This window comes from Pelodiscus sinensis, chromosome W (genome assembly GCF_052426305.1).
Source record: "Pelodiscus sinensis isolate ZL-2025 chromosome W, ASM5242630v1, whole genome shotgun sequence".
NCBI lineage: Eukaryota > Metazoa > Chordata > Testudines > Trionychidae > Pelodiscus > Pelodiscus sinensis.
The window spans coordinates 6,074,197-6,099,324 of NC_143084.1; the positions used below are offsets into that span (position 1 = coordinate 6,074,197).

A 25,128-nucleotide genomic window follows, 5' to 3' on the forward strand; every position below is an offset into this window, starting at 1 on the left:
GGAACGGGAAGGTGTATGAAGGCTGCTCCTTTCCACTACTCTTACTGTGACACTAGAAATCAGTCCCCTGTATTGCCTTGTCCTGGGGTTGTTTATTTCCTTCTCCAGCATGAGAGAATGAAGTTAAGACAACTAGTTTCTGCTTCAAAGAATAATCCAAGTGGCCTGTGTCAAAGCGCCTAAACCGTACCCTGAAGTTTATCACTCTTTGCTTTAAAGATTAAGAACAGTTGTTCTCCGCTGGTATCACACTATTAAGATGCAAATCTCCAATCCATGTGAACATTTTGTTCAGACCAGGTGCATTGTAACTAGTGTAGTCTCTAAGGTTAGTTTTTCCTTTTGGATTAGATTCAGGTCCAGCGGGAAGCTGGGCAGTTGCCCCCAGCTTCGCACCTCTAAGCAGGAATAATTGGATAGGTTTCTCCTTTCATAATTTTTCTTGAAAAAAGGAAAAGAGATGGTTCCTTTCTGCCCCAATGGGCTCCTCTCCCCCTGTCCCTGCTGTTCTGGCCTGAACACGGGGGGAGGGTCTTGCATGCTGCTTCGCTCTGTAGCCGTTGGAGAAGGAATAAGCAGGCTGGTGCCATTCCTTTGGACGTGTGTCCATCAGCTGGTCAGTGACCCTGTGCATGTTGTCCTGTAACAGATGGAAAAAGGGATGCTCAGTCAGAGGCACAGCCAGAGTGTCAGCAGAATTTTGCCATGTTCAGGTGTAAAGTGGGATTATAGAATGGCCATGATGATACAAGGGCCTCATTTAGCCACACAGCTTGAGCCTTGATCAGCATCACAATGTAAGTACCAGTAAAGAAACAAGAAGAGGTTGACCTTTTACCCCACTAGCTTTTTAAAAATTGGAAATCAGACCATTCACAGTTTGATGTAGTTTAAGGGACAGTGGTTTTGCTGATGCCTGTGAAATGGAGCATAGAAGAGAGGTTACTCATGTTACATAAAGCCTCCACCCAAGCCATTACTTGATTTTACATGTGGATTTTCTGGAAATACACTAAACTGTAAGGTCCTGCCAACACATGACTTAAGGACTGACAAAAACCTCCTGCTGACTGCATTGCTGTGCGGGGGCGGGGCAGTTGTCTTCTAAATCACTTCATTACTGATGATTTGTAAATGATTCTCTGAAGCTTTGTAATTATTTCAGCTGCATTGTCTTTAAAATCTGCAACTCATTGTAATCTTTGTAAAACCTTGCAACTCTGTAACTCTCAGCAACTTTGCTTTATAAATTCAGAAATTTACTGTAAGCTTGGTGATTGTTCAGCCTTGCAACTTTGTAATCTTTGTAACTTCCATCCACTCTGCTTGTAACTTGCTCTAAACTGCATTCTCCCCTGAGATATGAGTGTGTGTGTGTGTGTGGGGGGGGGAGACTATTGTGTGTTTGGTATCAGAGGGGTAGCCGTGTTAGTCTGAATCTGCAAAAGCGACGAGGAGTCCTGTGGGACTATTGTGTGTTTGGGATTAGAAACTGCAAGGCTGAGCACCTGGAGCTAGGTGATGAATCATCAGTCCAATTAAGGACACACTGCTGCTCTGCTGGATCAAGGCAAGTCTGGGCATGCTCCCTGGTGATGAATGTGGATGAGTCACAGGAGTTGTACAGAGGCAATAAAAGGAGAGAGCACGTGGCAGTAGCCCCCCCCCCCCCCTTTTTTTTTTTGGAGACACGCTCCTCTTTCTGCAGACCGAAGTTCTCTTTCTTTTCTGACCAGCTCCCCAGCCATGATGAGCAGACAGACCCTCCAGGTGCAACATGCCTTGGCTCCTACCATAACTGATATGCCTGTGTAAGTGTGTGTGCGTGCCCGAGGGCAGGAATGAATGTGTGTGAATGAATGAAGGGTGTGTGTGTGTGTGTGTGTGTGTGTGTGTGTGAGAGAGAGAGAGAGCTGGTTCCCCTTTAGTTTAAACTTTTAGTGGCGGCTCTATCCTCTTTAGCTTAACCATATAGTGGAGTGTTAATTCCTCAATCAATAAATCCATACTAGCGTAACCCTGGGTGGTCTCCAGTGGGAATAATTTGTGAGTAACAACTCACCTTGTTCAGTAACTGGTGTTCTTTGAGATGGGTGTCCCTGTGGGTGCTCCACTGTAGGTGTTTCGGCGCCCTGCACTTATAATCAGAACTTTTTGGCAGTAGTTTTCCCCCTGGGTACTGGCATTGCTCGCAACGTCAACCGTCACCTCAGTTTCTTCTCTACTGCAGAGAGGTGTTAAAGCTCTGAAGCAGAGGGGAGCACAGTGGGTCGTGGAGTGCCCACAGGGACACCCATCTCAAAGAACACCAGTTACTGCACAAGGTGAGTAATCTTTTTTCTTCGAGGAGTGTCCCTGTGGGCGCTCCACTGTAGGTGACTGTGGAGCAGTACCCTTAGCCTCTATGGAGGAGGGGCTTTGGATCTCATTGGCAGATGGCCGAGAGGACTACCGTCCCAAAGGTGGTACGCTGTGCATGGTCAGTATCTAATGCATAATGTTTTGTGAAGGTATGCATGGAGGCCCATGTTGCTGTCCTGCATATGTCTCTGATGGGCATGTTATTCAAGAAGGCGGTTGATGTGGCCATTGCTTTCATAGAGTGTGCCCACATGGATGTAGGTAATGCGACTTTGCTGATGTTATAGCACTTGCGAATACAGTTCACAATCCGTTTGGAGAATGTCTGCTTGGATATCGCTTGTCCTTTAGAGTGGTGTGCTATTGATACAAACAGCTTGTGTGATTGTCTTGTTGTCTAGGTAAAAGGCAATAGCGTGCCTGACATCCAGGGAATGGAGCCTTGCCGTGTTGGCGTCTGGATGAGGCTTCTGATGGAAGACTGGTAAGTATATAGGCTCATTGAGATGGAAATGTGAGACTACCTTCGGACGAAATTTCGGATGTGGTTTTAGTACAACCTTGTCTCTGTAGAATGTCGTAAAACAGTGGGTCGGCCATGAGGGCGGCTAGTTCGCTGATCCTTCTGGCCATCATAATTGCTATTAAAAATGCTACCTTCGTGGAAAGGTGCGCTAGAGAGCAAGTAGCCATGGACTCAAATGGAGGACGAGTTAATGTGTTCAGGACTAAGTTGAGATCTCAAAATGGGATTATTGTTTTTACTGGAGGAAAGGTGGTATTAAGTCCTTTTGTGAATTTTTTTGGTGGTCGGGTTAGAGACAAGAGTTTGGCCGTCCACCATGTCACGCTCACTAGATATGGCCGCAAGATGCACCTTAATAGATGTGTTAGACAAGTTTTTCATGTTAAGTGCGAGGAGATACTCTAAGACCATTGTGAGCTGTGTTGACCGTGGCTGAAGTGCTCTATGGGTAGCCCATTGGGGAAAAAAACACTACCATTTGTACAAGTAGGTCTTCCTTGTACTTTGTTGGTGGCAATTAAGGATTATGTTTTCTACTTCTTTCATTCAACTGAAGGGTTGCACTGTTAACTGTGAAGGAGCCATGCGGTCAGATGATGCTTGTGAGCCTCTGAATGCAGTACCTCATCCTGGTATACTATGTATGGCCATGGAGGAAGAGGAATCGGAGGAGCAACTGACATCTGCAACAGGTAAGGGAACCATGTCTGTCTGGGTGATGTAGGTGCTATCATGCTCACCTTCGCCTGGAGATTCCACTACTGAGACCTTACCTACCAGCTCTCTGAGCTTACCAAAAATCTGCCTTGGGAACCCATCCCAGTGCTTCACCACCCTTCTAGGGAAATAGTTTCTTCAAAATAGGGAGGAACTGGTTGAAAATTTGAAAGTGGAAGGCAGCTTGGGCGAAAGTTATGATAGAGTTCATGATTCCAAGGAATGGTAGTAGGGAGAACAGCAAAATAGAGACAATGGATTTCAGGAAGGTAGATTTTGCTAAATTCAGTCTTGCTTCCCACGGGACCTTACCTACCAGCTTTCTAAGAGGAAAAACAACTGAAGCGAGTTCGCAGTTTTTCAAAGGGGCATTATTAAGGGCCCAGAAGCAACCTATTCCACTGCATAGGAAAAAGAGAAAGTATGGCAAAAGTCAGCCTTGGCTTAACCAGGAGATCTTGCATGATATAAAAATAAAAAACAAGTCATGTAAAAAGTGGAAATTAGGACAAATTACAAAGGATGAATATAGGCAAACAATACAGGTAGGCTGGGGCAAGATTAGAAAGGCAAAGGCACAAAACGAGCTCAAACTAGCTACAGGCATAAAGAGTAACAAGAAGAAATTCTATAAATATGTTAGAAGCAAGAGGAAAACCCATTGCTCAGTGAGGAGGGAGAAACAGTAACAGGAAACTTGGAAATGGCAGAGATGCTTAATGACTTTTGTTTCAGTCTTCACCAAGAAGTTTGATGATGAAGGAATGCCTAAGATAGTGAATGCTAGTGGGAAGGGGGTAGGTTTAGAACAAATTAAAAAAAGAACAGTTTAAAAATTACTTAGAAAAGTTAATGTCTGCAAGTCACCAGGGCCTGATGAAATGCATCCTAGAATACTCAAGGAGCTGATAGAGGAGGTATCTGAGACTTTAGCTATCATCTTTGAAAAATCATGGAAGTTGGGAGAGATTCTAGAAGACTGAAAAAGGGCAAATCTATAGTGCTCATCTATAAAAAGGGAAATAAGAACAACCCAGGAAACCACAGACCAGTCAGTTTAACTTCTGTGCCAGGGAAGATAATGGAGCAGGTAATTAAGGAATTCATCTGCAAACATCTGGAAGAAAATAAGGCAACAGGTAACAGCCAGCATAGATTTGTTGCAAACTGCTTTGGAGGATAGGGTCACAATTCAAAATGATCTGAACAAACTTGAGAAATGGTCTGAGGTAAATAGGATGAAGTTTAATAGGGACAAATGCAAAGTACTCCACTTAGGAAGGAACAATCAGTCTCACACATACAGAATGGGAAGCGACTGTCTAGGAAGGAGTACCGCAGAAAGGGATTTAGGGGTCATAGTGGACCACAAGCTAAATAGGAGTCAGTGTCTCACTGTTGCAAACATGATTCTGGGATGCATTAGCAGGAGTGTTGTAAGACACGAAAAGTCATTCTTCTGCTCTACTCTGCGCTGATTAGGCCTCAGTTGGAGTATTGTGTCCAGTTCTGGGCACCGCATTTCAAGAAAGATGTGGAGAAATTGGAGAGGGTCTAGAGAAGAGCAACAAGAATGATTAAAGGTCTAGAAAACATGAGCTATGAGGGAAGGCTGAAGGAATTGGGCTTGTTTAGTTTGGAAAGGAGAAGGCTGAGAGGGGACATAATAGCAGTTTTCAAGTATTTAAAAGAGTGTCACTAGGAGGAGGGAGACAAATTGTTCTCCTTGTCCTATCTTGAGAGGCCAAAAAGGAATGGGCTTAAACCACAGCAAGGGAGGTATAGGTAGGACATTAAGAAAAACTTCCTATCTGTCAGGGTGGTTAAATATCTCCAGAGATGGAGATTCCACAACCTCCCTAGGCAATTTATTCCAGTGTTTAAGTGCAGGATGGTCTAGACAGTGCTTGGTACTGCCATGAGGGCAGGGGACTGGACTCGGACCTCTCAAGGTCCCTTCCAGTTCTAGTGTTCTATGATTCTAATATACAACCTAGACCTCCCCCACTTTAACTTGAGACTGTTGCTCCTTGTTCTGCCATCTGTCACTACTGAGAACAGCCTCTCTCCATCCTCTTTGGAACCTCCCTTCAGGAAGTTGAAAGCTGCTATCAAATCCCCCCTCACTCTTCTCTAGACTAAAAAAGCCCAAATCCCTTGGTCTCTCTTCATAAATCATGTGCTCCAGCCCCCTCATCATTCTGGTTGCACTCCACTGGACCATGTCCAATGCATCCACATGCATCCAGTTCTGGGCCCCCCACTACAGAAAGTAATACTCCAGGGCTGTGTCTACACTGGCACCCTTTTCCGTAAAAGGGATGCTAATGAGACACTTCGGAATTTCAAATTCCGCGGGGGATTTAAATATCCCCCGTGGCATTTGCATGAACATGGCTGCCGCTTTTTTCCGGCTCAGGGTTTTGCCGGAGAAAAGCGCCAGTCTAGACAGGATCTCGCGGAAAATAAGCCCTGTTCCGGAAGATCCCTTATTCCTACTTTCGGGTTTAGGGAGTGGGGGGGAGGCAGGGGTAGGAAAGGGATCAGGAGCGGGGGAGGGCTCGGGGCTGGAGATAGGTTCGTAAAGGGCGGAAGCAGGGGTGGGGGGAGGATCAGGACGTGGGAGGGGATCAGAATCCTGGGTGGGGTCTGGAGGGGCGTCCCCCGTGGCCATCCCACCAGGCTGCGGTGCCTCTTGAATGGGGACCTGGGAATCGGGAACAGGAAGGGGGGGCCCCTGCGCCGATGCAGGGCTCAGGTGGAAAGATAGGTGTTGGTGCCTCGGCGTCAGCCAGAGTGGCATCTTGTGTGGGGGCCCCCAATGGGAAAGGGATGACCGCCCCGCCTTGGTTGCTGGAGAGGGGGCACCCCCAGCCCCGGGACCTGGCCGCTCGGCACCAGCCGTCGCCCCTGAGGGCTCAGCGGCATCAGCTTCGGCGCTCGAGTCAGCCGGGCCGGTGGGCAATATCAGGGGCGCCCCAAGTGTGAGGACGGGGTCGGCCACCTGGGACACGGGGTTGGGGAGAGAAGGGGGCGGTGCCACAGAGTCGCCGCCCAGACGGAGGCCAGCTGGCAAAGGGTCGTCCTCCCCCTGGGTGAGCGGGGTCAGACCCAGGGCCTCGATCTCCTCAAAGATGGAGCTCAACTCCATCCCCTCGGCCCCAGAGCCTTCCCCTCCGGCCGCCAAGGCACCAATTACCTCAGCGGGGACGGAGGGGCGCTCAGTTGGAGCTGGGGCCGGGGGGGGCTCCACCGGAGGCCTCCTCATGGATAGGCTCCGCAGGGGGGATGTCGTCGTCCCCCCTCGCTGCCATGGCTTCCTCAGCCGGCGCCTCCTGCTCACGCTCGCCAGGGGCGATCTCGACAGCGCTGGCCCCCCTCAGGATCTTTTGGGGGGCCTTCCCACCCTCCTCGTCGGCGAGGGGAGAGGGAGCCCGCGAACGCCGGGCTCTGCGCTTCCCCCGAGCGAGCGTCCAGCCCTCCGAGGTAGAGGTGGAGGGCTGGTCGGCAGGGGCAAGGCCAGGGGGTGCTTTGGATTTCGGGGACGGACACCTCCTCCGACCGGGTCAAGGGACAGTCTCTCCAGACGTGCCCCATCGCCCGGCAGAGGAAGCACCGGGTCTCCCCCGAGGAGTAGTGGGCTTGGTAAAGGGCCCCCTGGTAGGGCACCAGGAAGGACCCCTTGAGCGCCTCCCCGCCCCGTGCCGCCGGCAGCAGCTGCAGTTGTACCGGCAGAAGTACAAGACGTGGCGGAGGGTGGGGTTCTTACAGCCCAGCGGGAGAGGGCTGATGGTTGAAATAGGTTTCCCCAGAGTGGAGAGGGAAGGCAGCAGGGCGGCATTAGGGAGGAAGGGCGGGACGGAAGAAAGAACCACCCATATGCCCAGGTCCTCCAGCGGTTAGAGGGGCACGTGCACGCCCCCCACCGCCAGGCCCCTCTCCACCGCCCGAGGCAAGGAAGAACACCACCTTGCCGTACATTCTGGAGGCCGCCACCACGGCCGAGGCCCCCACCACCCTCGCCATCGCCCGCACGTAGGTTTCCATGTGGGGCGAGGCGGCGACCAGGAGGCAGCGGATGCTGTGCCTCCTGCTCAGGGTGGGAAAGGGGCCCCGGCCACCAGGGATGGAGCTGGAGGTGGCAGTAGGGGCAGATGACCCGGCACGTGGGGGGGCGGCAGCAGCCACCTGGGCGTACGCTCTGGGGGCCGTAGGTGGATCACCCCCAGAGCCGGTGGAGGGAACAACAGGGGGAGAAGGGGCTGCGGCAGTTGTTTGGGCCGCAGTGGGCGGGATGGCTGTGGCCACAGGAGGCGTAGCTTTCTGGGCCTGGCCTTTACCCTTTTTCCCTCCCTGGCCCTTCTTACCGGCCGGGGTAGAAGGCCCACCCGCACCAGGGTGGGCATCGGCTGTGGCAGCGGCGGGGCTCGGGCCAGGGGGCGGGAGGTCAGCCGCAGCGGTCGTTTGAGGGCCACTAGGGGCAGGGGCCTCCTCCATCCTGGGGAGAGGGTGGAAGGAGGCACAGATGGCAAGGAGGAAGGGTGAGGACTAGCCACTCCTCGCCAAGCAGCAGGCAGGGGAGGAGGACGTCAATGAAAGGAGGAGGGAGTGGAAGAGGAGCAGGCACTGGGTTTGAGGAAAGGGCAACTGTGGAAAGGGAGGGTTAGCAGCCACTCCTCCCTGCTGAGGCTATGGCAGAGGAGGAGGGCGCTATTGTAGGGGAGGGACATGCGAGGAGAGGGGATACACAATTGGGGAGGTAGGGGGAAGGGATAGGAGGGGGGAACCAACCACTCCCTCGGGGTGGGGGCCCCCCCTCCCCTCAGGCAGTAGCAGCAGCTGGTGGTGGTGGTGGGGGTAAGGAGCAGCGGCTGGAGCAGTGTCTGGAAGAGCAGGCCTCAGCAGGCAGGCAGCTGGGTGGGGAGGGCTCCGGCCGGTGCAGAGGCAGGAGTAGGGGGAGAAGGTAGAGAGCAGCCCCTGGACCCTGCTGCCTCTCCTCCTCAGGAGTGTAGTGGGGCAGACCTATTTGAAGACACAGGAGAGTAGGCGGGCTTTGCCCGCCCACTTTCTAAAAGCCCCTCCCCCAGCCTTGCGGCAGGGACGACTGGACCCATGGTTCAATTAATTACTTGGGACAAATAATGACAAAAGGGGCAAGGGGTGCGGGCTAAAGGTTTAAAACTAGGGAACCAAATGGGGACACCGAGCAGAGAACCCTGGACAGCGCCCACTGCTCCTCAAAGCTATCGAAGGAGCCAGTGGACGCCGCCCAGAGGAACTCTGCCCGGATACGTGACATAAGGGAGGAACGGAAATAGGCCCCACAGTCGCAGAGAAACCCCTCGTCCAACATCTTACTCCTGGTATTATAGATGGCGACCTTTGCTAGGGCCAGGAGTAGGTTGACGAGGAGGTCTCGCGACTTTGTGGGGCCATGGATTGGGTGTGCATAAATGAAAAGGTGGGGGGAAAAGTGCAGCCAGAACCTCAATAAGAGGTTCTGGAGGAGCCGGAATAGGGGTTGCAACCTGGCGCATTCCAGAAAAACGTGCGCCAGGTTCTCCCTCACGCCGCAAAAGGGGCAGGTGTCTGGGATGGGGGTAAACCGCGCCAAGTACACGCCCGTGCTCACGGCTCCGTGAAGGAGCCGCCAACTGATGTCCCCAATGGGCCGCGGGATTAGATCGGAATAGACGCTGGCCCATCGGGGTTCCCCACCCTCTACAGGTCTTAGTCCCGCCACTTAGAATCAGGGCAGGACACGAGGGTGGGGAAATGTAGGGTGTGGAGCACGAGCGTGTACAGATGTTGTCTTGGCGTGGCTTGAAAACAAACCGGCTGCATATTTTGCAGCCGGCTGGGGGTCCAAGGATGGGGAGACCAGGGGGGCCCGCGGAACAGGGGCCCAATAATAAGGGACGGAGGCTTTGCAGGAAGGGAGGGGTGGGGCGTACCCTCTCGCATGGACTGCTGCAGGAAATCAAGAGCGGGCCGCGGCAAGGCCGCCTTCACTTCCTGGAGTAGGCGCAGGGGGGTTCAAGGGGTGGAGAGCACCATGCGCTGAGTAAGCGCCTGGGGGTCCACCCAGTCCCCCCTGTCGTAGTCCAGGAGGTCTCCGACCATGGTGGTTTCTGCCAGGATCAGCCTCCAGTGCACAGAGGGAGACTCCGCCACCTGCACGCACAAGGCTGGATTGTGGAGCAGGGGCTCCGCGAGGAGGTCTGCTCCCTCGGAGGCCACAACGGACCTGGTCGCCGAAAACAGCTTCCAGGTCCGGAGGAGTTTCTGGTAGAATTCCGGCAGCTCTGAGAGGTCTCGCGGAAGACCCCTTGGGTGAATAAAAAAGAGCTGCTGGTCGTATCGGAGCCCTCGGAGGAGGCGGAGGAAGGCGCACGCCAAGGTGCCCCATGCCGGACTACCTGCACTAAAGAGGAGTCTCTGCAGGGCCTGGAGGCGGAAGGTCCGGACCTGGCTGCGCATGCAGACCAGGCCCTGACCTCCCTCCTCCAGGGGGAGAGACAAGACCCCTGCAGAGACCCAGTGCAGTCCTGGCCAAAAGAACTCCAAAGCTGCCCTCTGGAGATTGGCCAGGACCTCCGGGGCCGGGCGCAGGGTGTTGAGCCGGTGCCAGAGCATGGACAGGACCAGCTGATTGAGCACCAGTGCTCTCCCGCGAAGGGAGAGACACCGGAGCAGTCCCGTCCATCTCCGCAGCCGCTCACCCACCCTGGTGTCCAAACCTTGCCAGTTTTCCGGCGGAGAAGGATGCGTGGCGGATAAATAGAAGCCCAGATAGAGCAGCGGACCCGCGCTCCACCTGATGGCCTGAAGCGCGGGTGGGAGGGAGCCGGCCCACCACCCGTCCCCGACCTCCAGGCCAGAGCTCTTGACCCAGTTGACCCGGGCGGAGGAGGCTGCCGAGTAGACAGCTTGGCAAGCCTCCACCCGTGCCAGGTCGCCCGGGTCCTGGACCACGAGGAGCACGTCATCGGCGTACGCCGACAGGACCAGCCGCAGCTCCGGCTCCCGAAGCACCAACCCCGTCAACCTCCTACGGAGGAGACAGAGGAAGGGCTCGATCGCCAGAGCATACAGCTGGCCCGATCGCCAGAGCATACAGCTGGCCCGACAGCAGACACCCCTGACGTACCCCCCGCCCGAAGCTGACCGGCTCGGTCAGGGTCCAGTTGAGCCTGACCAAACACTCCGCGAGGGCGTACAGCACCCGGAGAAAACCCACAAACCGGAGCCCGAAGCCGAAGGCCTGCAGGGTGCCCAGGAGATACCCGTGGTCCATCCTGTCGAACGCCTTCTCCTGGTCCAGGGACAGGAGGGCGAACGACAAGCCATCCCTACACCCGAGCTCTAAGAGATCCCGGACCAAATACAAGTTGTCAAATATACTACGGCCCGGGACGGTGTAGGTCTGGTCGGTATGGATCACGTCCACCAGCACGGACCGCAGTCGCAGCGAGATGGCTTTTGCTACGACCTTGTAGTCTGTGCTGAGGAGCGAGACGGGACGCCACTTCCGTAGGTCGCGGAGGTCCCCCTTCTTCGGCAGTAGGGCGAGCATCGCTCACCTGCACGACAGAGGGAGGACCCCGCTCTCCAAGGACTCGGCCCAGACGGTGACTAGGTCTGGGCCGAGGACGTCCCAGAACACGCGGTAGAACTCCACGGTCAGCCCGTCTATGTCCGGGGTTTTGTTGTTGGGCATGAGACGGAGGGCTTCCGAGAACTCGGCCAGAGTGAGAGGCAACTCCAGCCGGTCTCGGTCGCCCGCGCTGACCGTCGGGAGCTCGGTCCAGAGCGCCCTGCAGGTGTCGGCTTCGGTCGGATCCGGGGAGAACAAACTGGCGTAGAAGGCCCTGGCCCTTCCGCGCATCTCCGCCGGATCCGTGAGGGGGGGCGCCGTCCTCCGCCAAGAGGCAGGTGACATGCTTTTTAGCCCCCTTCCTTTTCTCCAGGGCATAGAAGAAGTTAGAGAAATGGTCAGAGATAAACAGGATGAGGTTTAATAAAGAGAAATGCAAAGTGCTCCACTTAGGAAGGAACAATCAGTTCCATACATACAAGATGGGAAGCGACTGTCTAGGAAGGAGCATGGCGGAAAGGGATCTAGGGGTCATAGTGGACCACAAGTTGAATATGAGTCAACAGTGTGATGCTGTTGCAAAAAAAGCAAATATGATTCTAGGTTGTATCAACAGGTGTGTTGTAAGCAAAACTCGTGAAGTCATTCTGCCGCTCTACTCTGCACTAGTTAGGCCTCAGCTGGAGTACTGTGTCCAGTTCTGGGCGCCACATTTCAAGAAAGATGTGGAGAAATTGGAAAGGGTACAGAGAAGAGCGACAAGAATGATTAAAGGTTTAGAGAACATGACCTATGAAGCCAGGCTTCATGAACTGGGCTTGTTTAGTTTGGAAAGAAGAAGATTAAGGGGGGACATGATAGCGGTTTTCAAATATCTAAAAGGGTGTCACAAGGAGGAAGGAGAAAATGTGTTCCTCTTGGTTTCTGAGGACAGGACAAGGAGTAATGGGCTGAAAGTGCAGCAGGGGAGGTTTAGATTGGACATTAGGAAAAAATTCCTAACTGTCAGGGTGGTCAAATATTGGAATAAATTGCCAAGGGAGGTGGTGGAATCTCCCTCTCTGGAGATATTTAAGAACAGGTTAGATAGACATCTGTCAGGGATGGTGTAGACGGAGCTTGGTCCTGCCTTGAGGGCGGGGGGCTGGACTCGATGACCTCTTGAGGTCCCTTCCAGTCCTATTATTCTATGATTCTAGGAGCCGCGATCCATCTCCCGGAGGAGGTGGATGCGAGATCGAACAAAAGCGCCCCGGGCCCTGTGATCTTCCAGGGCCCGGAGCTCCTCCCACTTCTCCTGGTACGCCTCGCAGAGGAGTGGATCCTCGGGGGCGGACGCCAGGCGCCTCTCAAGCTTCAAGACCTCCCGTTCCAACTGCTCTATCGCCGCATCCCTCCGCCGGCTGGCGCCCCGGGAGTAATCACGGCAGAAGAGCCGGGCGTGCACCTTTCCCACATCCCACCATCGCCGCGCCGAGGGAAAGGCGGGCCGCTGCCCCCGCCAGGCCTGCCAAAACTCCCGGAAGGACGCCACGAAGCCCACGTCCTCCAGCTAGCTATTGTTAAAGTGCCAGTAGGCCGGCCCCAGCCTCTCCGAAGTCAGAGAGGCTTTCACGGCCACCAGATGGTGGTCCGTGAACGGGGCCGGCCGGACGCTGGAGGAGTGGGCCCGTGCCAGATGAAATCGTGAAACGTAGATGCGGTCTAACCGGGAGTGGCTCGACCGCTCTTTCCCCACCCGGACGTAAGTAAAGGTGGTAATGTCGTCCGGGTGGTGGTCCCGCCAGACGTCCACCAGGGAGTGATGTCCACTGCCTGGCAGTTGGCGAGTCCTACACGGTCCCGGTCATCGAGGGTGGTGTTGAAGTCCCCGCCCAGAACCAGGCACTCGCGAGGATCCAGAGTGCCGAAGAAGGTGGCCGCCTGCCGATAAAAGGTGACCTGGTCCGGGCCCGTGTTCGGGGCGTAGACGTTGACCATGTTCAACGTCCGCCCCTCCACGTGGGCCCGGATGTGCAGCAGGCGGCCCGGGACAACCTCGGCGGTCCCCAGCACCTCTGGCCGTAGGGCAGGGGAGAACAGGGTGGCCACCCCGGCCGAGCGAATGCCGAGGTGACTGAAGTACACCCCGTCCCCCCACTCCAGCCGCCAGCCAGCCTCGACGGCTGGAGTCGTGTGGGTCTCCTGCAGGAAAACCACCGAGTACCCCCCCTCCCGAAGGAAGGAGAGCACCCGGCTCCTGCGGAGACCCGCCCTACAGCCCCGGGCGTTCAGCGTCGCGAAGGTGGTGCAATTCGTGTTGAGGGCTGGGGTGGATCCTCGCGGGCAGGTGAATTGGCGGCCTCACGCAGGCCCCGCAGCAGACTGCCCTCCGACCCAAAGGTCAGGAGAGAGTCCCGAAACCTGCGGGTCCAGCGGTAGGCTGCGTCGTCCTACCTATTTGTCCCTCTCCCCTCCCGCAACAAGGCTCTAGTGTCCTGGAGGATGAGATGGAAATCCCCCCAGCGCTGGAGGGCGAGCTGCGCCTTTCCTTTAGCCCCGTGGTTGTCCGCGAGCAATTGGCGCAGCTCGCTCCTCAGCGCCGAGGGGGAACCAGGGTTTTCCTCCGTCCGGGCCTCCGGATGAGACTTGCGGGCCACAGAGACGGGCAAGCAGGGATCGGATCCCCGACACGGCGCCGTTACTGCTGGCCCCGCGCTGCCCGCCCCCGACCCCGGCACGGAAGGGGGCGGTGGAGGGAACAAGGCAGCCCCTAAAGGATTGGGGACCGGGGATACATAATGACCCCCGGAAGGCCGCCCGCGGCTAACGGGAACGAGACGGCCGTCGCTGGGGTGGCACTGGTGGATGTTTGGGAGGGCGGTAGAGACGAGTCGGGCAACACAACAGGGACTAGGATGGGAAAGGAAGGGGGGGACGGCAGCGGAGGGGTTTCTTCCACGACAGGGACGGGGGGAGGGGTGGGTTCAAGGCCGGACAGTGGGTCGGGGTCAGGGAATGGGACAGAGATGGGGGTAGGAGAGGGATCGGGAACAGGGGAGGCCTCGGGGCTGGAACTGGGTTCGTAGAGGGTGGAAGCAGGTGTGGGGGGAGGATCGGGACGTGGAAGGGGATCAGAATCCCGGGTGGGGTCTGGGAAGGGGTCCCCCGTGGCAATCCCACCAGGCTGTGGCGCCTCCCGAATGGGGACTTGGGGGTCGGAGACAGGAAGGGGGCCCGCGCCGACGCCGGGCTCAGATGGAGAGGCAGGTGTTAATGCCTCGGCATCGGCCAGGATGGTGTTTTCTGCTGGGCCCCCAATGGGAAAGGGAGGTGACTGCCCCGCCTCAGTTGCTGGAGAGGGGGCACCCCCAGCCCCAGGACCCGGCCGCTCGGCGCCAGCCGTCGCCTCGGAGGGCTCGGTGGCATCCATTCCGACCAGTGGGCAGTATCAGGGGCGCCCCGAGTGTGAGGACGGGGTCGGCCACCTGGGACACGGGATCAGGGAGAGGAGGGGGCAGCACCACAGAGTCGCCGCCCAGACCGAGGCCCACTGGCAAAGGGTTGTCCTCCCCCTGGGTGAGCAGGGTCAGACCCAGGGCCTCGATCTCCTCAAATATGGAGCTTAGCTCCATCCCCTCGGCCCCGGAGCTTTCCCTTCCGGCGGCCGGGGCACCAATTACCTCAGTGGGGACGGAGGGGGGCTCAGTTGGAACCAGGGCCGGGGGGGCTCCACCCGAGGCCTCCTCGTGGATAAGCTCCACGGGGGGGGGCGTCGTCATCCCCCCTTGCCGCCACGGCTTCCTCGGCCGGCACCTCCCGCTGACGCTCGCTGGGGGCGATCTTGACAGCACTGGCCCCCCTCGGGATCTTTCAGGCGGCCTTCCCGCCCTCTGTATCAGAGGGGGGAGAGGGAGCCCGCGAATGGTGGAGGTGGAGGGCTGGTCAGCAGGGTCGGGGCCGGGGGGGGGGCCTTTTGGTATTCGGGGAGGGCGTTGTGGTAAAGGTTGGGAAAGGGGGGTACCTCCACCTGGGGGGGGGGCCCTCTCCCTCGCCCGGCAGCAACCGCGCCATCCTCGGGCCCCGTAGAGACTGATCGAATGGAGACGGGGCCTGCCTGCCCGCTCGGGCACGCCGGAGGGGACGCCTCCGGCTCCCGAGCAGGGCCGTCGGAGGAGGGGCAGCCGCGGAGCTCGGACTACCAGGGGGGCCGGCGGTGGTGGGGCCGGCGCCCTTACGGGCCCCGGGGGGCCCGGACGCCTTCTCCAACCGGGCCAAGGGACAGTCCCTCCGGACGTGCCCCATCGCCCGGCAGAGGAAGCACCGGGTCTCCCCCGAGGAATAGTGGATTCGGTACTGGGCCGCCTGGTAGGGCACCAGGAAGGACCCCTCGAGTGCCTCCCCGCCACACACCGCCGACAGCAGCTGCATTTATACCTGCCGGCGGAAAGACAGGACGTGGCGGAGGGCGGGGTCCTTACAGCCCAGCGGGAGAGGGCTGATGGTCGAAATCGGTTTCCCCAGAGTGGAGAGGGAAGGTAGCAGGGCGGCATTGGGGAGGAAGGGCGGGACGGAGGTAAGGACCACCCGTACGCCGAGGTCCTCCAGTGGTTCGAGGGGCACGTGCACACCCCCCACCGCCAGGCCCCTCTCCACCGCCCCCTGGGCGGCGGCCTCCAAGGCAAGGAAGAACACCGCCTTGCCATACATCTTAGAGGCCGCTACCACGGCCGAGGCCCCCACCACCCTCGCCAATGCCCGCACGTAGGTTTCCACGTGGGGCGAGGTGGCTACCAGGAGGCAACGGACGCCGTGCCTCCTGGTCATGGTGGGAAAGGGGCCCCGGCCACCAGGGATGGAGCTGGAGGCGGCAGTCGTGGCTGATGACAGGGCAGGTGAGGGGGCGGCAGTGGCCACCTGGGCGTACACTCTGGGCTCCTTGGTTGAATCCCCCCCAGAGCCGGTGGGGGGAACAGCAAGGGAAGGAGGGGCTGTGGCAGGTGATAGGGCCACAGGGGACGGGGCGGCCTCGGCCGTGGTGGGTTTGGCCTTCGGGGCCGGGCCTTTGCCCTTTTTCCTCCCCCCGCCCTTTTTTCCGGCTGAGGTGGTGGTTGATCCCGAATCTGAGGGAGCGGCGGCCGTGGCAGCGGCGGAGCTCGGACTTGGGGTCGGGAGGTCAGCCGCAGCAGTTGTTGGGCCCGGTGGTAATGAGGGTACCGTGGGAGTGACGGGGGTGGGGACTTCCTCCATCGTGGAAGGGAGGAGGAAGGAGACACAGATAACAGGAGGGGGGAACAAGGGTTAACCACTCCTCCCCACCAAACAGCAGGCAGGGGAGGAGGGTGTCCGTGAGGGAAAGGGCGGGAGAAAGGGAGGGCACTGGTTTCGGGAAGGGACAACTAAGAAAGTGGGGGAGTTAGCAGCCTCTCCTCCTTGCCGAGGCTGTAGCAGAGGAGGAGGGCACTATTGCGGGGGCAGGGACACACGAGGGAAGGGGGTGTACAATTGGGGGGGAAGGGGAGAAAGGGAAGAGAGGGAAGAGGGGGGGCAACCACTCCCTCCCACCGACTGGTTGCTGGGAGGGAGGGAACCGAAAAGGGCAGGATAGAGACGGGGAAACCGAAAAGCCAGCAACCACTCCTCCCTGCAAGGCTGGAGGCGGAGGAGGAGGGCGCTGGTGGGGCAGACAAGGGGCAAGGTAACGGGTACTGGGCGGGGGCCGGCTCCTCCGGCTGCACTGGGATACAAGGGGCGGGGGGCTATGGGCCGTTGGGGAGACTAACTAAAAAGGGGGGGAAGGGATGGGGCACAAGCGCTCGGGGTGGGGGGGGCAAGGCAGACTGGGTAGTGCTCAAGGGCTGGTGGGGGGAAGGATAAAATGGAGGCAAACAACAGCTGGGTGGGGCGGGGCACACACTCTTGGGCTGGCTGGGGCAGGGGCATGGCAGATAAACTTTGGGAACGGGTGTGGTGGGTAAGTGTCTTTGGGAAGGGAGGGAAAAGAAACAAACTAGACTAACAGGGAGGGGCAGGCAGTGGGGAAGAAACCAAGCTGCTGGGGTAGGGTGGGTGACCAGGGGTAAGGGAGGCCCCCCCAGCCAAATGTAGCTGAGGGAGGGGGGCCAAGTCCAAGGGGGGGGGGAGCACACCCACGAGCACTGTGTGGGGCTCGACCTCGCCCACCGCTGGGGCAGAGTCCCAGGTGGAAGGCAGGGCAGCAACCACCACCAGGGGGAGAAGAGACAGTCCAGGCGGTAAGGGGCAGTGGAGGGGGCGTTGGGGGTGGTGGCAGCAGGGGGGGGCGAGCCTCTCCCCCAGCCCCCCTTTCAACAGTTCAGTTCACCACCACCCTGGAGCAGATGAAAAAATCTCAGTCTTTAAACAAACCCCCTCCACAGTTCTTGATGGTGATGATCTCCTCTTCTCCCTCTCAGCGGGGTGCAGCAGCAGCAGCGGGCAGGCAGCAGGGGAAGGCCTCCGGGTGGTGGGTGTTGGTGGGGTGGTCCTCCTTCTCTGGAGCGGAGAAGGGGAGGGGGGGCATCCGGCAGGCCCCCCCTCCCCTCTTAGGCAACAGGAACTGCTGGTGGCGGTGGTAGGCAGTAGCAGCAGCGGCAGCATCATCCTGGGGGAGCAGCCCAGCAGCATTGGGGTCTCAGCAGGCAGTGGGTGGTGGCTCGGTGGGGGTGGCTCCAGCTGGTGCAGGCGGCGGGACCAGGAACAGGGGGGAGAAGGAAGAGGGCAGCTCCTGCACCTTGCTGCCTCTCCTCTGTCTCAGGAGTTAAAAGTGGAGGAGTTAAAAGTGGAGGAATTCCTCTGAGAGCCATTTTGGGCACAGCCTAGGCCCGCCCCCTCACCTGACTGGAAGCCAAGGGGCGTGGCTAGGACTATAAGAACTTTGCCAGGGAGCTCAGTCAGGGTCTAATCTCTGAGGGAGATAGAGGTCTGGCTAGAACTCCTAGTTGAGGAGGTTGGGATCTAGGCTGGGTTTCCTACAGCTATCTCCCCTAAGGTCAGCAAAGACTTCCCTGCCTGGGCTGCTGCGGCTTAGCCAAGCCAGCCAGGAGAGCTACTCTCTGACCCAGAGGAACCCGGGGCTCTGCTGGGGTCTGGTGAGTTTGAGGACCTGCCTGAGCCAGAGGTCCTGCTCAAGGCCTGTGGAAACCCAGGGATCTTGAGGCCTTGCCTCAGCCAGAGGACCTACTGACTGACAGGGACCCTGAGGGCTTGCTGGAGCCGGTGGGCTGGCTGGAACCCTGATGCCTGCTTGAACCCCGGGACCTGACGAATCCACTGGAGGCCACAGAGCTCCAACCCATGGAAGCCTGGATTGGGCTGCCCAGACCCGGCTGGGACGACACCGCCCTCAACTCCCTGACTGACCTGCTGGAGACACAGGTGCCTGCGAAGGGGGAGATGAGGAGTGGCCCAGGGGGTAGCACGGGCTGAGAGCAGCCCTAGGCCAGCACGTTGTGGGCTGGAGCCCCTGCTGAGCTAGTAGTAGCTGCATCCTGGGCCGGGGTGCAGTGGAGTGGGTGGGCCTGTGCCCCCCTGCCACCCACCAACTGAGTGGCAGTCTCCCTCTCACCTCTGCTGCAGATGCACTACCTGCCCAGCTCCTGAACTAGGAGCACCTACACAAACCTGTGTGTTTGTTTGCAGCCACGCCTTATACTAGAGCCTGGCTGCTGTTTGCTGCCCCGCCCTGATCTAGGGTCTGCTGCCTGTTTGTCGCCCCGCCCTGCACCAGGGCCTGGGCTTACATACTGTGCTTTGGTGCCTGGCTGGGATCCAGGCTGGACCTCTTAAAGGGGCAGGATGAGGACTGTTGCCCTGCCCAAAACTGTGAGCTAAGAGACTTGAGTATACAGTGAACTTCTTCCCCCGTGGCCCGGACCTGAAGCAAGGCCGGGCATGCAAACTATTGCCTCTCACCCCGACCTGAAGCAAGGCCGGGAATAGACTCACGGACTCGGACTATTTTAAGGCACAGTAGGGCAGTAGGGTGGACTAGCCGCCCACTGCACCGGGGTGGAAGAACCACCTCCCGAAGGCCTACCGACCTACAGCCAACCAGCCCCCGGAAGGGGGGAAGCATAGAGGCTGTTGTGGATGCTGCCAGAGGGCAGTGTCTCAAAGGATCCTGCCACCTGCCATCTGAGCTAATTCCCAGGACCGACGGCTGGTGGTGCTGTGGCGGTAAGTGTATCCCGCTACAGATGGTCTTATTGCAATATGAAAATATGCATCCTGAAGGTCGAGGGATGACATTGTTTCCTTTTCTTAATGCAGGAATTATCTTTGCCAGCGTTACCATGGTAAATCATTGCGCGTGTGTGTGTGTGTGGGTTTTTTTTTTTGTAAGTACTTGTTCGGCCTGCATAAGTCCAATATGGGCCTCCAGATACTTCCTCATGCCAAAAGAGTTGGGAGCATGGAGTAGAACCCCTTTTCCCTGTGATGTTCTGGAATGATTTGTATTTCTCCCAAATTGTAGCAGTTTATTTCTTGCTGTAACGGGCTCGTGAGAAGGGTTCCTGAAGAGGGATGGGGAAGGGTATTGGGTTAGTGGAAATCATGAATGGGATCACTAGGCCTTTGTCCAGGACCTCTAGGGCCCATTTGTCCATTGTTATTGCGGCGCAGGCTTCGTAAAAAGGTCGTAGGCTGAATCTAACTGCTGGCACGCGGAAACTACATCAAACCCCCAACCAGAAGTTCAAAACGTCTGCCTGCCGTTTGCGGACTGGGGCATAGTTTGCTGATCCTGTGGCTGTGTCTGCTTCTGTTTTCTCTGGCGGTGCCTCAGGTCGTAAAGTCTCTGGGGCGGATAGGATGTTGCTCTACCATGGGGCATATACATTTGACTTTTTTCTTCTGTTGCGGGACGTACATACCAAGAGTATTTGAGGGTTGCCCTCGAGTCTTTACTCCATTCTCTAAAAGTGTCAGTATTGGCTGAGAATACTTTCTGGCCCTCAAATGGCGGGTCTTCAATGATGTTTTGTACTTCTCTAGGGAAGCCTGACCGATAGAGCCACGAGACTCTGTGCAGGACTACCGATGTGGTGAGAGACCTTGAAGCTGTGTTGGCCATGTCAAGGGAAGCCTGGAGGGCTGTCTTTGCTATCAAGATACCCTTGTTGATACTAGATTTGTAGGCTGCCTTGTCCTCTTCTTGTAGTTTATCAATAAAAAGTCTCATTTTCTCAAAGGGTGTGTCTAGACTACACCTCTCTGTCTACAGAGAGATGTAGATTAGGCACATCGAAATTGCTAATGAAGCAGGGATTTTCAAAATGGAGTTTTTCTGGAAAAAAGGCAGTCTAGATGCGCATCTGTCGAAAATAAACCCTTTTTCGACAGATCATGTAAACCTAATTTTTTGAGGAATACACCATCTGTCGAAAGTTTATTTTTGAAAGATCTGTGTCTAGACAGCCGTTTTTCGAAAAAACTGTTTCAAAAAAGCAGCAGCCATGTTTATGCTAACGAAGCATGGGATATTTAAAGCCCTGCTTCATTAGCAATTTCAATGTGCTTGATTTGTATCCCTCTGACAGAGGGATGCAGTCTAGATGTAGCCAAAACGGCTGTATGTATAATTGGCAAAGAGAGCAGAGCTCTGTTAGTTAAAGTTGAGAATTAGAGTATGATTTCCTGCCGAGGAAGTCTAGCCTTTTCCAATTTTTGTTGTATGGGGTCGACTTGAATTGTCTGTTTTCCCCGTTTGCCGCATCAACCACCAGAGAGTTTGGGGTGGGATGTGAGAAAAGAAACTCTGCTCCTTTCACTGGCGCACAATATTTTCTATCTGCCCTCTTGGATATGGGTGGAATAAAAGCAGGAGTTTGCTGCAGGATCAAGGATGGCTTAGTTAACTGGCAATGCTATCTTGCCTGAAGGAGAGGCCTGTAATATGTCTGTCGGTTTATGTTGCACATCTGGGACCTCAACCAGAAAAATGTCAAGCGAGTCTGTGACCCTCTTGTATAGGTCCTGGAATGATCTAAAATCATCACCCATGGTGGGCGGGGGTGTCCTAATAGACTCATCCGGGGAGGATGAAGAGATGTGTGATGGAGGCAGCGTCTCGTCCTCCTGGGTCTCATCCAGGTCCTAAACGTGCTCCTGCCTTACCTCAGATGCAGGTGGCGGAGGGAGGTTAGGAGTCACTTGTTGTGGCTGCAGCATCACTAGACAGTGGTACCTGGGTCTTGACCATGCCCTGTGGATGCCATCCTTGCCATGGCTGTGGGAGTGAGTGGCGGGGAGCCAAGGGAAAGGCTGCCACATCTGTGTCTGGACAATCTGTTGCTGAGTCTGTGCTATCGGTTTAGGTGAAGAATGGCATGGAGAGAGCAGCAAGTCTTGCTCATCCTCACTGTCGCTAGAGAAGCGAGGTACTGAGCTTGCAGGAGTGGGTAATCTGCTGGGCCCTGTGACGGGGGGGACTCGCTTCCGGACTCAGGAACCGCGGCCCTGCGCAGGGGGCCAGCTGGCACCGGGAGACTGGCGCGGCGAGGCGGCGCAAGCAGCAGAGCCGGGGGAATCAGGCGCAGAGCAGCCCGGAGGCCAACCGACGGGCGCTAGGACCCGGGAGGCCGGGGGCGGCCCTAGGAAGGGCGGGGGCCGGCAGGACGCCGAGCGGGGAATTCAAAAGGGAGGAGGGAGGGACGACGGGGGGGAGGCAAGGAGGGAGCAGGGGAGATTCTGCTCTCAGCCTCCTCCGCAGGTCTGGCGGAAGGACCGGACGGGAAGGACACCGGACCAGAGCCCGGAGAGGACCCGACCGACGTGGGCGGCTGACGCCGCAGGACAGGAGATGGCAAAGGGAATCCTGGGGGCGGCGGTGGCAGCTGGGAAGCCGGCGATCCGAAGCGGCGGCGCAGGGATCCGGGCACAGCTGGAAGCCGACGACAAGGCCAGCGGGCTCAGCGGTAGTGGACCGCAGGGAGTGGCGAGGTAGCAGCCAGGGACAGGGGTGACGCGGGACAGGGACCTACAGACTGGTGGCACCCCGTGACCCCCTAACAGGCCACCCCGTTACACTGGTGGAGAATGTGGGCAGCCCCCAGGGGCGAGTTTGGGGGTGTGCTAGCATAGCTTAACGCACACGCACCTTGGTTCAAAAAAAGAAAGGGGAAAAAAAAGACTCTATGTATGTATAGACAGAAGGGGAAAAGGGAGAGGTTTAGAGCGGAGAAGTACCGGCCAGGGGAACGTCCCAGGGCCGTGGCGCAAAGACTTAAAGATGCGGCTGTGCGGTGGCTGGAGCCAGAGCAAAAGTCCGCCATGCAAGTGGTCGAAATGATAGTATTGGATCAGTTCTTACAGATCTTGCCGCCGGCATCAACCCACTACCCTCGGGGAAGCGACCGTGTGAGGGGGGGCGCACTCACCACCGTAACCCCCTGCCGTCTATCCTCCGGAATTGGCTCCCTTGGCAGGTAGGGTGCCTTCTCTGGGGTGGTGTCTCCCCTCTTTACTCCCGGCTGCGGCGTCCTCTTCGCCACACTGCCCTCCGGCAGTGCCCAAGTCTGTCTCTGAGCCCCCCTTCCGGGGGTTGATGTTCCTCCATCGGGCCTTCTTTCAAGCCCTGCAGTCTGAGGATTTGCTGGCCAGAGCTCCCCTAGCCCTGCCTGGCCTCCCCAGCCATGCCCTAGCTCCAGGGAGCCGCCGCCTCCTCCTCCTCCCTCAGCAGCCAGGTTCTCACTGCTTCCCCCTCACAGCAGCAGCCCATCCTCTATTATAGCGCCCAGCTGGGCCCTAATGGACTAGTACAGCCTCAGCTGGGCTAATCTCCCCGGCCCTGGTTCAGGCCGGGGTCTGCCCTTAAAGGGCCAGTGCAGGGCGAGCGCCCTGTCACAGACCGCCATTTTGGAGAACTACATGGCAGCGGCTGGTGGAGAAGAAAGGACTGCGCGGAGTCCGGAAAGCCCCGGGGGGCGAGGCGAGCAAGGGAGAGTGCGCACAGCAAGGGCACGAGGACCAGGGGGTGCGCCGCCGATACCGTGGAGAAGATGGGAAGAAAGCTCAACCCCGACGCTGCCAGGACCCTCGAAGGCAAGCATGGCTCGAGAAAGCGAGGCAGCCCCCATGAAGCCCCCAGAGCCAGTGGCCCAAGGAGCCTGTTTCGAGTGTGGCCAGGAGGGGCATTTCAGGAGGGACTGCCTGTTTATGGACTGCTCCTACGGGAGGGCGTTGGTGGCATCTCAGCGGGCTAGGGGCCGCGATGATGACAAGATCACCGTCCAGGTAGGCGTCGCGGGACAAGCGGTGTGGGCCCTAGTGGATGTGGGGTGCAACCAGACGCTGGTCCGGGAGGAGCTGTTACCCCGGGAAGGGGCCACGGGCCCTACCGTAGCAATGCAGTGCATTCATGGGGACGTGAGGCACTACCCAACACGGTTGGTCCTGATTACGGAGGGGGGCCGGCAGCAAAGATGCAGAGTCGCGGTGGCCCCTAACTTGGCCTACCCCGTAGTGTTGGGGCGGGATTGGCCAGGGCTGCCGCAGCTGATCCAAGAGTGGGGAAGGGCGCACCCCGACCCGGAGGGAGGCCGACGGCCGCAATACAACGAAGAGGAGCCCACCCAGGAGGCCCAGGCCGGAGAGGCGCCGAGCAACAGAACTGAGCAATGGAGCCTGGGGGACGACCACGACTTCGTGAGGGAGCAGTGCGAGGATGAATCCTTGAAACACGCCTGGGAGCAAGCAGGGGCTGAAGCGGATCCCGGCAGGCTACGTGAGCAAGGACCTCCGTTCGAGGTAAGGGGCGAAAGATTATACCGGGTAGTCCCCCACCCCGGGCAAAAAGAGGGGGCGCAACAGCTCCTGGTCCCCACCCGGCGACGGTGGCAGGTGCTGGAGGCGGCCCATGCCAACCCCTGGGCAGGACATTTAGGGGCAGAAAAGACACTGCAGCGTATACTGCAAAGGTTCTATTGGCCGGGGGTACACAAAGAGGTGAAAGACTTCTGCAGCTCCTGCCCAGAGTGCCAGCGGGTGGCCGGCAGGAGTGTGGCATGGGCCCCACTCGTACCCCTACCAGTGGTGGACGTGCCCTTTAGAAGGGTTGCGCTGGACCTAGTGGGGCCCCTAGAACGGTCGCGGAGGGGCAACCGCCATATCTTAGTATTGATAGATTACGCCACCCGCTACCCAGAGGTGGTCCCGCTCCGCAACATGAAGGCCCCAGCCTTGGCGGGGGAGCTGGTTAAGGTGTTCTCCCGGGTAGGCTTGCCCCAGGAAATACTGACAGACCGGGGGTGAACCTGACGGGGCGGGTCATGACCGAACTCTGCTGCCTGCTGAAGGTGAAACGACTCCACACCTCTGTATACCACCCTCAGACAGATGGGTTGGTGGAGCATTTTAACAGGATACTCAAGACCATGCTTAGGAAGTTCGTGGAGATAAACCCCAGGGACTGGGACCAGTTCCTCCCGGCCCTCCTTTTTGCGGTGCGAGAAGTACCCCAAGCCTCTACCAGGTTTTCCCTGTTTGAGTTGCTCTACGGGAGGCAACCCCAAGGAATATTAGACCTGATCAAGGAGGAGTGGGAGGAGCAGGCCACAAGGGTGCAAGAGACGGTCCCATGTATTATGGAGCTGCGAGAGAGACTAAAGACGGTGGGCGAACTGGCTCAGGAAAACCTCCGCAAAGCCCAAGCAAGACAAGCGCGATATTATGACCAAGGGGCGCGGGTGCAAACCTTTGCCCCGGGAGACAGGGTCCTGCTGCTGCCGCCGTCGGCAGAGTCGAAGCTGTTAGCAAAGTGGCAAGGCCCTTACGAAGTTGTCCGGCAAGTGGGCCCAGTTGACTATGAGATCCATCTCCCCGACCGGTGGAAAGGGACACAAATCTACCACGTAAACTTGTTAAAAGGATGGAGGGAACGAGAAGGCCTCATGGTCAGCCTGCAAAAGTCGGAGCTGGAGTTGGGACC

At 57.6% G+C, this 25,128-nt stretch overlaps 1 protein-coding gene across 1 annotated transcript in view; it reads right to left on the reverse strand.

Moving 5' to 3' along the window:
* Positions 1–430: 430 nt before the first annotated feature.
* Positions 431–25,128, reverse strand: part of LOC112547596 (BICD family-like cargo adapter 1) — a 293,330-nt gene continuing 268,632 nt past the window's right edge. The window contains exon 11 of the mRNA XM_075897779.2: positions 431–640. Coding sequence (XP_075753894.2) covers positions 431–640 — 210 coding nt within the window. The remainder of the gene's footprint in view (positions 641–25,128) is intronic.